The sequence below is a fragment of the Manis javanica genome, chromosome 8 (genome assembly GCF_040802235.1).
Source record: "Manis javanica isolate MJ-LG chromosome 8, MJ_LKY, whole genome shotgun sequence".
Taxonomy (NCBI): Eukaryota; Metazoa; Chordata; class Mammalia; order Pholidota; family Manidae; genus Manis; species Manis javanica.
Window position 1 is genome coordinate 44182468 of NC_133163.1, and position 14493 is coordinate 44196960.

Sequence of the window (14493 nt, forward strand, 5' to 3'; positions counted from 1 at the left end):
GAATTAAAGGAGGAAATAGAATGCAACGCATTCATTTTGGGAGACTTCAACATACCACTCATCCCAAAGGATAGATCCACCAGACAGAAAATGAGTAAGGACACAGAGGTACTGAACAACACACTAGAAAAGATGGACCTAACAGACATCTACATAACTCTATATCCAAAAGCAACAGGGTATACATTCTTCTCAAGTGCACATGGAACATTCTCCAAAATAGACCACATACAAGGCCACAAAAAGAGCCTCAGTAAATTCAAAAAGATTGAAATCCTACCAACCAACTTTTCAGAACACAAAAGTATAAAACTAGAAATAAATTCTACAAAGAAAACAAAAAGGCTCACAAACACATGGAGACTTAACAACATGCTCCTAAATAATCAATGGATTAACAACCAAATTAAAATGGAGATCCATCAATATATGGAAACAAATGACAACAACAACACAAAGCCCCAAATTCTGTGGGACGCAGCAAAAGCAGTCTTAAGAGGAAAGTATATAGCAATCCAAGCATATTTAAAGAAGGAAGAACAATCCCAAATGAATAGTCTAACATCACAATTATCAAAATCGGAAAAAGAAGAACAAATGAGGTCTAAGGTCAGCAGACAGAGGGACATAATAAAGATCAGAGAAGAAATAAATAAAATTGAGAAGAATAAAACAATAGAAAAAATCAATGAAACCAAGAGCTGGTTCTTTGAGAAAATAAACAAAATAGATAAGCCTCAAGCCAGACTTATTAAGAGAAAAAGAGAATCAATAGACATCAACGGAATCAGAAACGAGAAAGGAAAAATTACGATGGACCCCACAGAAATACAAAGAATTATTAAAGAATACTATGAAAACCTATATGCTAACAAGCTGGAAAACCTAGGAGAAACAGAGAACTTCCTAGAAAAAATACAACCTTCCAAGACTGACCAAGGAAGAAACAGAAAATCTAAACAGACCAATTACCAGCAATGAAATTGAAGCGGTAATCAAAAAACTACCCAAGAACAAAACCCCTGGGACAGATGGATTTACCTTGGAATTTTATCAGACATACAGAGAAGGCATAATACCTATTCTCCTTAACCTTTTCCAAAAAATAGAAGACACGGGAATACTCCCAAATTCATTCTATGAAGCCAACATCACCCTAATACCAAAACCAAGCAAAGACCCCACCAAAAAAGAAAATTACAGACCAATATCCCTGATTGAACATAGATGCAAAAATACTCAACAAAATATTAGCAAATCAAATTCAAAAATACATCAAAAGGATCATACACCATGACTAAGTGGAATTCATCCCAGGGATGCAAGAATGGTACAACATTCGAAAATCCATCAACAACATTCACCACATCAACAAAAAAAATAACAAAAACCACATGATCATCTCCATGGATGCTGAAAAAGCATTCGACAAAATTCAACATCCATTCATGATAAAAACTCTCAGCAAAATGGGTATAGAGGGCAAGTACCTCAACGTAATAAAGGCCATATATGATAAACCCACAGCCAACATCATACTGAACAGCGAGAAGCTGAAAGCTTTTCCTCTGAGATCGGGAACAAGACAGGGATTCCCACTCTCCCCACTGTTATGCAACATAGTACTGGAGGTCCTAGCCATGGCAATTAGACAAAACAAAGAAATGCAAGGAATCCAAATTGGTAAACAAGAAGTTAAACTGTTACTATTTGCAGATGACATGATATTGTACATAAAAAACCCTAAAGACTCCACTCCAAAACTACTAGAACTGATATTGGAATTCAGCAAAGTTGCAGGATACAAAATTTACACACAGAAATCTGTAGCTTTCCTATATACTAACAATGAACTAACAGAAAGAGAAATCAGTAAAACAATTCCATTCAGAATAGGATAAAGAATAAAATACCTAGGAATAAACCTAACCAAGGAAGTGAAAGACATATACCCTGAAAACTGCAAAACACTCTTAAAAAAATTAAAGAGGTCACTAACAATTGGAAACTCATCCTATGCTCCTGGCTAGGAAGAATTAATCCCATCAAAATAGCCATCCTGCCCAAAACAATATACAGATTTGATGCAATCTCTATCAAATTACCAACAGCATTCTTCAATGAACTGGAACAAATAGTTTCAAAAATTCATATGGAAACAACAAAGATCCTGAATAGCCAAAGCAATCCTGAGAAGGAAGAATAAAGTGGGGGGGATCTCACTCCACAACTTCAAGCACTGCTACAAAGCCACAGTAATCAAGACAATTTGGTACTGGCACAAGAACAGAGCCACAGACCAATGGAACAGAATAGAGACAGACTCCAAACATTAACCCAAACATATATGGTCTATTAATATATGATAAAGGAGCCATGGACAAACAATGGGGAAATGACAGTCTCTTCAACAGATGGTGCTGGCAAAACTGGACAGCTACATGTAAGAGAATGAAACTGGACCACTGTCTAACCCCATACACAAAAGTAAATTCGAAATGGATCAAAGACCTGAATGTAAGTCATGAAACCATAAAACTCTTAGAAAAAAACATAGGCAAAAATCTCTTGGACATAAACATGAGTGACTTCTTCATGAACGTATCTCCCCGGGCAAGGGAAACAAAAGCAAAAATGAACAAGTGGGACTATATCAAGCTAAAAAGATTCTGTACAGCAAAGGACTCCATCAATAGAACAAAAAGGTATCCTACAGTATGGGAGAATATATTCATAAATGACAGATCCGATAAAGAGTTGACATCTAAAATATATGAAGAGCTCATAAACCTCAACAAACAAAAAGCAAATAATCCAATTAAAAAATGGGCAGACGAGCTGAAAAGACAGTTCTCTAAAGAAGAAATTCAGATGGCCAACAGACACATGAGAAGATGCTCCACCTTGGTTGTCATCAGAGAAATACAAATTAAAACCACAATGAGATATCACCTCACACCAGTAAGGATCGCCATCATCGAAAAGACAAACAACAACAAATGTTGGCGAGGCTGTGGAGAAAGGGGAACCCTCCTACACTGCTGGTGGGAATGTAAATTAGTTGAACCATTGTAGAAAGCAGTATGGAGGTTCCTCAAAATGCTCAAAATAGAAATACCATTTGACCCAGGAATTCCACTTCTAGGAATTTACCCTAAGAATGCAGCACTCCAGTTTGGAAAAGACAGATGCACCCCTATGTTTATTGCTGCAGTATTTACAATAGTCAAGATATGGAAGCAACCTAAATGTCCATCAGTAGATGAATGGATAAAGAAGATGTGGTACATATACACAATGGAATGTTACTCAGCCATAAGAAAAAAACAGATCGTACCATTTGCAACAACATGGATTGAGCTAGAGGTTATTATGCTCAGTGAAACAATCCAGGCAGAGAAAGACAAGTACCAAATGATTTCACTCATATGTGGAGTATAAGAACAAAGGAAAACTGAAGGAACAAAACAGCAGCAGACTCACAGAACCCAAGAATGGACTAATAGTTACCAAAGGGAAAGGGAGTGGGGAGGATGGGTGGGAAGGGAGGGACAAAGATGGGGCAAAAGAAAGGGGGCATTACGATTAGCATGAATATTGTGGGGGGGGCACGGGGAGGGCTGTGCAACAAAGAGAAAACAAGTAGTGATTTTACAGCATCTTACTACGCTGATGGACAATGACTGTGAAGGGGTATGTTGGGGGGGACTTAGTGAAGGGGGGAGCCTAGTAAACATAATGTTCTTCATGTAATTGTAGATTAATGATACCAAAAAAAAAGTGCATTTTATTTACTTTCAAAACTGTTGTTTATACTTACATAGTCTTATCTTCTTTGCTAGGTTTTTTTTCCTTTGTGTGAGTTGGTTGGTTGAGATGGAACACAGCATAACCTTCCATTAACATTAGAAAATACGTTTTCATGTAATGGCTTTTCACTCCAAAGCAGGGTTTTCAAGAATGAATTCAAGTCACTAAACAAAAGATAGGTACATCTGATTTCCAAATTTGAGAGCACAAACAACAAGAGTTCAGATAGCAAGAGATACCAATCCCACCTATAAGAAAAAATCATTCAGCCTGAGTTGGACTAGGAAGAGATACCTTTGCTCCAACATGGGTTAGAAAAAAAAAATAGGGAGATAACTACCAAGAGCAAGAATCACATCTCAAGACCTACAATTTTAATCATAATGAATTCGTGTCATTCTAAAATCAGATTTGTTCTCTAAAGTTGAATAACAGCCAAAAAGATTAAAAGAGGGCAGATTTGAGCAAAGGAAGGTAACAAGTATCAAATATTGATATCAAATATCAAGCCACTATTCACATTTTCCCAACTGCTTTGTTAGTTTTTCAGTTATTCTGTTGACCGATGTACTTATATCTTGCCTTTCATTTATCATCCCTAGATCTCTTATTACTCATTTTCTTACAATTCTTGTAATTCTGTCTTTTTTGATATAAAGGTGATATACAAAATTATATTGGTTTCAGGTGAACATAGTGACTCAATAATTACATCCACTACTAGATGCTTGCCACAGTAAGTGTAGTTCCCTGTTACCATACCAATATAATACAGTATTATTGGTTACATTCTATATGCTATATCTCCATTCCTTTATTTTACAATTTGCTATTTGCACCTCTTTATTCCATTCATCTATTTCACCCCTTCCTCCCCACCCATGGTAACCAAGTCTGTTGTCCATATTTATGGGTCTATTTCTTGTTTTTGTTTTGTTTTTTAGATTCCACCATAGTGAAATCATATTGTATTTGTCTTTCTCTAACTGGCTTATTTCAGTTAGCATAATACCCCCTTGGTCCATCTATGTTGTCGAAAATAGCAAGATTTCCTTCTTATTTAAGAATTTTTTTTTATGGCTGAATGATACTCCACGTGTACATGTACCATGTCTTCTTTATTCATCTATCAATGGGCATTTGGGCTACTTCCATCTCTTTGCTACTGTAAATAATACTGCAATGAACACAGGTGTGCACATAGCTTTTCAAGTCTGTGATTTTGTTTCCTTCAGGTAAATTTCCAGAAGTAGAATTGCTGTATCAAATGCTATTTCTATTTTTAGTTTTTTGGGGAACCTCTGTATTTTTTTCCACAGTGACTGGACCAATTTACATTCCCATCAACAGTGTAGAAGGGTTCCCTTTTCTCTACATCCTTGCCAACATTTGTTATTTCTTATCTTTCAGAGTGGCCATTCTGACTGGTGTGAGGTAATATCTCATTATGGTTTTGATTTACATTTCTCTGATGATTACTGAAGCTGAGCATTTTTTTCATGTGTCCATTGGCCATCTGTATGTCTTTTTTTGGAAAAATGTCTACTCAGGTCCTCTGTCCATTTTTTAATTGGGTTATTTCTTTGGTGTTCAGTTCTCTGAGTTTATATATTTTAGATATTAACCCCTCAATAGATATATTATTTGCAAATATACTCTCCAATACAGTAGGTAGCCTTTTTGTTTTGCTGGTTTCCTTTGCTGTGCAGAAGTTTTTAGTTTGATGTACTACTCCCACTTGTTTATTTTTGCTTTTGTTTTCCTTTGCCCATGGAAAAGTGCCCCCAAAGAAATTTCTCATGTTGATATTCATGAGATTCTTGCTTGTTTTCTATGAGTTTTAGGATTTTACGTCTCACATTAAGGTCTTTGATCCATTTAGAGTTTATTTTTGTGTATGGTGTAAGACAGTGATCCAGTTTCATTCTCCTGCATGTAGCTGTCCAGTTTTCCCAACATCATTTATTAAAGAGACTGTCTTTTCCCCGTCATATATTCTTGGCCTCCTTTGTCATATATTGACTGACCATATATGCATGGGTTTATTGTTAGGCCCTCTACTCTGTTCCATTGATCTATGGGTCTGGTACCATATTGTTTTAATCACTGTAACTTTGTAGTATAGCTTGAAATCAGGGAGCATGATACCTGCAGGTTTGTTCTTTCCCCAAAATTGCTTTGGCTATTCAAGGTCTTTTGTGGTTCCATAGAAACTTTAAGACTATTTGCTCTAGTTCCTTGAAAAATGCCATTTGTAGTTTAATAGGGATTGCACTGAATCTCTAAGTTACTTTGGTTAGGATGGCCATTTTGACAATATTAATTTTTCCTATACATAAGCATGGGGCATTTTTCCATTTATTTGTGTCTTCTTCCATTTCTTTCATCAGTATCATCCAGTTTTCAGAGTACAAGTCTTTCACCTCCTTGGTTAGGTTTATTCCTAGATATTTTATTTTTTTGCTGCAACTGTAAGTAGAACTGCTTTCTTAATTTCTCTTCTGCTAGTTCATTGTTAGCACATAGAAATGCAACAGATTTCTGTAAAATGATTTTGCATCTTGCAACTTTACTGAATCCATTTATTCTAATTGTTTTTTGATGGAGTATTTAGGGTTTTCTGTATACAGTATCATGTCATCTGCAAATAATGAGTTTAGAAATGCAACAGATTTCTGTAAAATGATTTTGCATCTTGCAACTTTACTGAATCCATTTATTCTAATTGTTTTTTGATGGAGTATTTAGGGTTTTCTGTATACAGTATCATGTCATCTGCAAATAATGAGTTTTACCTCTTCCTTTCCAATATGGAGTCCATTCATTTCTCTTTTTCTTGCCTGACTGCTGTGATTAGGACCTCCAGTACTGTGATGAATAAAAGTGGTAAGAGTGGGCATCCCTGTCTTATTCCTGAACTTAGAGGAAGCACTTTTCAGCTTTATGACATTGAGTATGTTGTTGGCTGTGGGTTTGAAAAACAATATGGCACTACCCAGTAAAACTGAAAACATACCTCCCCTATAACTCATCAATTCCACTTTTAGCTAGATATAGTCCAAAATAATTTATTTAAACTGTAGATCTCAACAACTTATTAGTGGATAGCAAAATCAACTGAGTAGTCTTGATTAGCATTCTTATCTTTAATGAAATGGACTAATAGCACACAGGTGTGTTTGGCATACTTCCAAAGGATGTATTTAATGTCTGGATGCCTCTCTTTGTGGTATCAGCAGCTACTGATGATCTTGGTTCACTAGAAGACACAAAATGGTGATATTCCAAACCTATGTTCTTTGTTAGGTAGAATATATCTGTAGAAAGTAAATTCTCTCATGACCTATTTGGTTACCCTGAGATACAAATCATGTTAAGAAAAGTTGGATAAATACTTATTTTATTTACCAGTTGTCAAAATGAGTTGGTCCAATAGCAGCTAAATAAGGGGGTTTTTTTTAATGTTTTTTATCACTAGGAACTCACAGGTTTTTATTTGTTTCAATTCACTAGTTATTATCTCTACTGATGTTCAAACTGTCCCCTTTCTGGTCAATGGGATATTGCTCAGGATGGCTCCTGGGTTACTTTGACACTACTCTCATCATTTTATGGTCACTCAATTGCCTTCTGATAATACCTCTAGGCCTCCATGGTCCTTGCCTCCTGGGTATTCTAGCCCTTGTGCAATCTCCAGCCATTAAGTATGAGTGGGACCTGTGACTTGCTTCCAATCAATAAAATATGACAAAGGTGACAATGTAAGTGACTATGTGTATATGGTTATGTTACAGCAGACTGTAACCCATGTTACTAGGACACTCTTTCTCTCCCTTACTGGTTTTGAAGAAGCAAGCTGCCATGATGTAAGCTGTCTATGGAGAGGGTCATGTGGTAAGGAGCTTCTAAGTCTATGCTCCTTTTTCCAGGAGACTAAGCCTCCCAGATAATAGCCAGCAAGAAAATGAAGTTTTCAGCTGGGCATCCTTGAAGAAACTGAATGTTACCAAGAACTATGTGAACTTGGAAGCAGATCTTTTCCCACTGAGCCTCAGATGAGACCCCAACCCTGGTCAACACTGTAACAGCAAGTGAAACCCTATAGAAGAGGACCAGCTAAGTAGTACCCAGACTCCCTGGCCCATAGAAACCATGGTATAATAAATGTGTGTTACTTTAAGCATCTAAGCTTATGGTGATATTGTTACATAGAAATAGATAATATTCAGGCTCACTTTATACATGTCCTGCCTTAGACTTGGAAAATGCCCATTCTGAGCACTAGTTTACTTTTATTGTGAAAGGTCTTTAAAGACCACATGTGAGCACCAGAAATGCTTTTACCCCTGGCTGAGTAATTGTCCCTAGGTCTTTTTAGTCAACAGGGTCAGAAAATGCACATCTTTTTGATAAGCTAAATCAGTTCATGAGCCCATACAGATGCTTCCACTCAAATTTAGCACAACGCAGTTTTTATACTTCATTTCACTGACCTCAAAACTACATCTGTTTAACAATGCTAAAAAATTTTAGATTTCAACACTACCAACATAATCACTCATTTCATTTAGCCCACAATATACACATTACTTGAATAACAACATACACATTACCACCAAAATTATGATTATATTAGCTCAAGATTTGTTTTCTTTCTCTGCCATCCTTCCTCCCCAGTCTCTTCCTGGGGTACTTTCCAGTGGGGATATATAGACAAGTTACCATGTTTTAGTCACTTGGCCATAGTTTCAGTCTGGTGCCCACCAAGTGAAACATGTAAGATTCATTTGTTTCATTTTACTTTTTGTTTTTAGGGGGTTTTTTTTAAATAGTTATGTAAAGTATTTACATGACTCCAAAATGGATTCTAAAAAAAAAAAAAAGGAAAATTTAAACTTTCTGAATAGGTTGTACCTGTGCTCTTCTATACTATGCTTCTCTCCCCTATAAGTAACCATCATTTTTTAGATTTCATTCAACACACCTCCACTTTTAATATGAGCACTACACACACACTCTCTCTCTCACTCTCTCTCTTATCTCCTTGTAGTTTAGTACATGGTTATATATTACAAACACTTCTCTCCACCTTGCTTTTTTTTACTGTTTCAGAACAGACCTAATTTGTAACTAGAAGCATAGTGGACCAGGTAAAAAAAAGTTGGAAAATAAATAAATAAATGGTGGGCAGGTAAAAAACTTCACTCAAAATAAACCTAATAAACCAATAATCCAAACCACAGTAAGAAATTAAATGATACAGGGGAAAAAATCAACAACATGAATTCACACTAGATGGTTTTAGTTTTATGAAATGTTCTGACAAAGATTTTTAAATGTGAACAATGTTGAAGATGTCAAAGAAATAAGGAAGTCTTTCTTTAAAGTAGCAAAGATTATAAAACAAAAACAGAGCTGAAATTGCAGGTATATATGAAAAAGCAACTCCAAATCTAGAAAACTGTACATACTAGCATGTGGAGTCAATTAGAAAGAATAAACTCTAAACTGGATGGAATAGAAGAAAGATTGGTAAATTGCTACAGTGCTGAAATCATTTAATAAGAGGCATAGAAAAAGAGAATAAAAACTCAAAGAGCAATTAAGATAAGAAGATAAACCAGAAGACTCACAGGATAAGTCTATGGGAAGAGAGAAAAGTGAAAATAACAAGCAATATTTAAAAAGCTGGTAATTTTACAAATTGAAGATCTGAGTCCTCAGATTATAAGTATACTCTGAGAACTAGCTGGATATACAGAAGTTTGTTCACGCTTACCATACACTGTGGTGAAACTGCAAGATACCAAGCACAAAAAAAAAAAAAAAAAAAAGATACCAAGCACAAAGACCTTCCGCTCTAAGGAAATAATTAACCAGACTGCTTCACAACAAATATCCGTAACAACTTAAGAAAACCACACACAAACACTGGCATCACTCTGAAATGTTTACAAATCTCTTATAATGTCGTATGATGAGAGTGGAGACTTCAAAGCTAACTGAATAACTCTATCCATACTTTAATGTTCTTACATAATTATTTTCTTGATTCTAAAAGCAAAGTGTGACAATGCATAAAAACAGTAATTCTTAAAAAAACTTTTTTACTTAAAACTTGAAAAAACTCATAAAACTTAAAAAACTGAAATGCTAAGCAGTGACATTTAGAGAAAAAAGAAAACAGTAGCTTAAAAGAGAAAAAACAAATATTAACTCCAAGGAAAGAACTGTGAAAGGCAACACAAAACCTTGTAAGACAACATGAAAGAATATCTTTATAACCTTGAGGAAGGGAAGGATTTCTTAAATAAGACACAATCGTAAGTAGAAATACAAATCATAAATCATAAACATAAAACACTAATAAATTAAAATCTAACCTTTATTAACAAAGATACCATAAGAAAGTGAGAAAACAAGCCACAAAGTAGGAGACATTTTGTGATAATCAGCAAACAATTAATAGTCAGAAAAACAACCCAACAGAAATATGAACAGATATTCCAGAGAAAAAGAAACAAAAATAGCTAGCAAACATTTGCAAAGATGTTTCCTCTCAATAAGCAGAAATGCAAAACCTACAAGACATCAATCCATACCCAACAGGCTATCTGACTTTAGTATTTCCCAATTTCAGGTATAAGCAAGAATGTGGAGCCATCATATGTATATTCTAGTGAGGGAAATAAACTGGTATAATTACACTGAAAAATAATTTGGCATTAACCTAGTAATGCTGAACATGTACCTCTCCTACAATTCAGCAATTCTACTCCTAGCTAGAGACAGTTCCAATAATTTACCAAAACAGCAAATCTAAATTTACTATGTGTGGACAGCAAAATCAACCTAGTGGATCTTGATTAGCATTCTTATTTTTAATGAAATGGACTAGTAGCACACAGGGTTTTTTTTCTGAGGAACTACCTTGTTACGTATGTGTATACCTGACAATGTACTGATCTCATAAACTATAAAAAATTTCTTGTGTCAGTGGTAACAAAAACTTTAAAAAGAAACCCTCTCTTGGAGACTTACATGTATCCAAATGCAGCAAAAGACCTATGCAAGGCTTTAACAGCAGCATTCATTATAACAGGCAAAAGAAAACTGGAAACAACCCAAATGCCCATAACAGGTAATAAATAAATTGGAAAATATTCATACAACGAAATTCCATTCAGCAGTGAAAGAGAATGAATTACAGCTATGTACAACATGGCAGAAGAATATAAGGCCCATTAAGTTAAGGGAAAAAGGAAATTGCAGATAAACTCATACAGAAGGATCCCATTTACAGAATTCAAAAACAGTCTGGGGATACAAATTGATGTGGCAAAACTTAGAAGCAAATGTAACAAACATAGCGATTACTTCGGGGGGGAGGAACATATAGAGAAATAAAAGTTAGGATAATATTCTTGAACTAAATATTAGATACAGGGCTATTCATTGTCTTTTTTCTTTACCTTATACATACTTTACATATATTGTTTTGCATGTACATAATTTTAAGAAAAAAAATTAAAGCTGAGTGAAAAGTACACAGGTATTGATTGGGTCATGGGTATTCATTTTATAGTTAATCTTTAAACTGTACATACACATGCTATATTCTCTTGTACACCTGAATCATTCTTGTATACCAGAATCATTCTGAATCTCATTTCTAATAAAAGAATAAAAAGATGAAAAGCAGTAAGAGGTAAATGTAAATTAAAAACAAATGAGCAAACAGGCATAAACTTCGCTGCTTCTTAAATTTATATAATTACAGTTATGATAGTGGTGAATATCTCTAGGAAGTATTATTTTGGAACAAATTTTACCAAAAAATAAAATAAATGGAAATACTTTAAAACTAAAAAACTTCTCAAATCTGTAAAGAAAATACCTAGGGTTTCTTCGACTTAGCACAAAGCTACCTGAAGTAATCAGACAGACATAGTAACCAAGAGTAGTAACTAAAACTTCTCTTTACGTCAAAAGATCAAAGGTAGTGTGTTATTTTAAATGATACTGGGGTTTTTTGTTTAAATGAAGTTTACATAGAACTGAAAGGATATGGAATATAATTACTTGCCTATTTATGCCAGGTAAATAATGCTAGAAGAGTAGACAAGAACTCAACCTTGCTTATTTTACAACTTATATTTACACAGTATTTCTTCTTTCCCTACCCTCCATCAGACTAGATGTTAATCAATTAATTGTATGCGGTCCATTTTACATATCTTAAATGTATATTTTACTTGAAAAACACTCTAAAAATTTCAAGCTCAGAAATACTGCTTTCAAAAGTTAAAGCCAAATGCAATTTTTAGGAGGGCTCCCCCTCCCACCCTTCTCAGAAAAAAAAAAAAGAGCGAAAGAACTAAGGCACTTTTATTTCACAAAGGATTCAATTAAAACTTAAAACTACAATTAACACCTAGGTCAAACTGGAAGCCATTTAAGAAATTACTCCCATTCATCAGCAACAGTTTATCAACAACAAGGATTATACACCACAGTACCTGAAACCATACCCAGAACCAAAGGTACAAAATGATGTAACAATTGAGAAATTTGCTTCACAGAAATCATCACCATCAGCCAACCTCAGGCCCAGGTTATGAAAACTATGTAAAATAAAACTGGGAACACACTTGAAATGGATATGACTTCCCAATAAACTAAGCAAGTACAAGTCAGGAGCACATAAATAAATTCAACCTATGTACAGATATTGAAGATTTTCATTTTAGCAACACAGCACTCAGAACACTGAGAGCTTTCAATATCAACTTAGCTTGTTCAAATTTATTTCAAAGATAACTAGATTGATACACATGCAATCACTAAACTATGTACATATTTCACTCAGAACACTAACATTACTGATCAACAAGATTAACTGGTACTAAGCAACTAACTTATTTTTGCCAAAATTCGCATATTAAATTGTTTTCCACTCCACTCGCAAAAGTAAATCTGAAACCCTTATTCTTGAAGTCTCACTTCAGGAGATGTTAACATTCTGTGTAAATCAACCTGCCATGCTAATAGAGAAGAAGGATAGCACAAATGACAAAGTTCATTGAGTCCCAATCATTTTCAGACATCAGGCCATTCATTCATACATCAAACTGAGAACTAAGTGCCAGAAACAGAGTTCATAGTGGTATACAAGACAAAGTTTCCACCTCATAGTGCTTATAATCTTACGGGCAAAAAAGACATTAAGCATATAAATAAGCATATATTATAATGTTAGATAGTGACTGATAGTGCAATAAAGAAAAGCATGACAAAGAGTAAACAGAGGATATGCATTTTAGGTAGGGTGATCAGGGTTTCCTTTCTGAAGTAACTGTTGAACAATGTCTACAAAATCACATAGCAGTAATTCATAATGAACATACACAGGAATTGAGACTGAAAAAAATTCGTAGAAACTGAAAGAATCATAATCTGCCTATTGCTTTCTGTTGTAAACACTGCACAGCATTTGGTTTTAAGTAGACCTTACTATCTTCTCTTGGAAAACCTCTTGTCCTTAAATTCAAAACTTTAACAGTTAGTCATCTACCTCCTGGGGAAAAAAAAATCTTCATAACCTTAATGTAGCTAACACCTACCATCAGATAACTGCACGTGGACAGCACTTTTTTTTTTCCAGAAAGCATTCTCACAAAACAGCTCAATGGGTGAGAATGCACCTTTACAGTCAGAATACTCAGTTCAAATTCAGGTTTCTCCTTTTACTTGCTTTGTCTTTAGATAAATTGTTTGCCAGCCTCCCTAGCTTCCACCAAATAGGACCTATCTCGTAAGGTTGTTGAGAGGATTAAATATGATACAGCATATAAAGTGTTTACAGAGCCTTACAGGAAATAAACATTCTAATGTTAGCTATCACTTATGAAGCAACTACTCTAAGAGAACATAAGCAAGGCAAATGAGCCTCAGGCAAGTTAAGATAGTTAAATTCACACATACAGTAAAAGGTGCTAACCAGCACAGCCAAATCCAAACCCAAGCTCCTCGGACTCCCTAAGCACTCACGCTCTTTCCACTACACCACACTGTATAATTTAAAAACTGAGCAGTAAGAAACCTGCATAAAACCTTAGAGTTGATAAAGTCTAAAACCTGTAGGTATTAATTACTGACTTTCAGCTTATTATATCAGACTAGATTGCTTCCTTGACAACTTAAAATGACTCATATTCAAGAATAAATAATAACTGTCTTATGTTTTTTGGTGAGAATGTAGCATACCATCAGGTCTCCCAATAGATAATGTAATTACTAAAAATCATGTAAGTTCTGATAATTGTAGATATCACTCAGAGTCATGAGAAAGAAATGTAGATAAATGACATTCTCCTCTAGTAATAGAGGATCCTACGATCCCAGAGAAACCTATTCAATATGGAAGCTATCTTAAACGACCTCTCACTGGATCAAGTGGCATTTCTTCCCTTGGTAAAAATACAAGAACTGGTTCTACAGAAAGCTAAATGTTTCTGGCTAGCAGTCTACTCTCCTGTATACTTGCCTATAAATCTATTAAATGTGAGAATAAAGACAAAAGCTGTTATTTCTATGAAAACTAGGTTAAATCTTTGGAACACCTTAAAGGAGGATTAGAAAAACCTGGAATGATTTTGAACTTGGAAGTTTCCTACTGCCTAT

General features: G+C 34.9%; 1 protein-coding gene across 18 annotated transcripts in view; it reads right to left on the reverse strand.

Annotated features, from left to right (window-relative positions):
• The window catches only part of KTN1 (kinectin 1), a 145313-nt gene that overhangs the window by 125722 nt on the left and 5098 nt on the right, over positions 1-14493 (reverse strand). For 17 of the 18 annotated variants that reach the window (XM_073211205.1, XM_073211199.1, XM_073211201.1 and 14 more), the window contains exon 2: positions 3821-3974. The exons of the other annotated variant lie outside the window; for it this stretch is intronic. In XM_073211205.1, the coding sequence (XP_073067306.1) occupies positions 3821-3924 (104 nt within the window). In that variant the 5' untranslated portion in view covers positions 3925-3974. The remainder of the gene's footprint in view (positions 1-3820; positions 3975-14493) is intronic. 18 annotated transcript variants of the gene reach the window in all.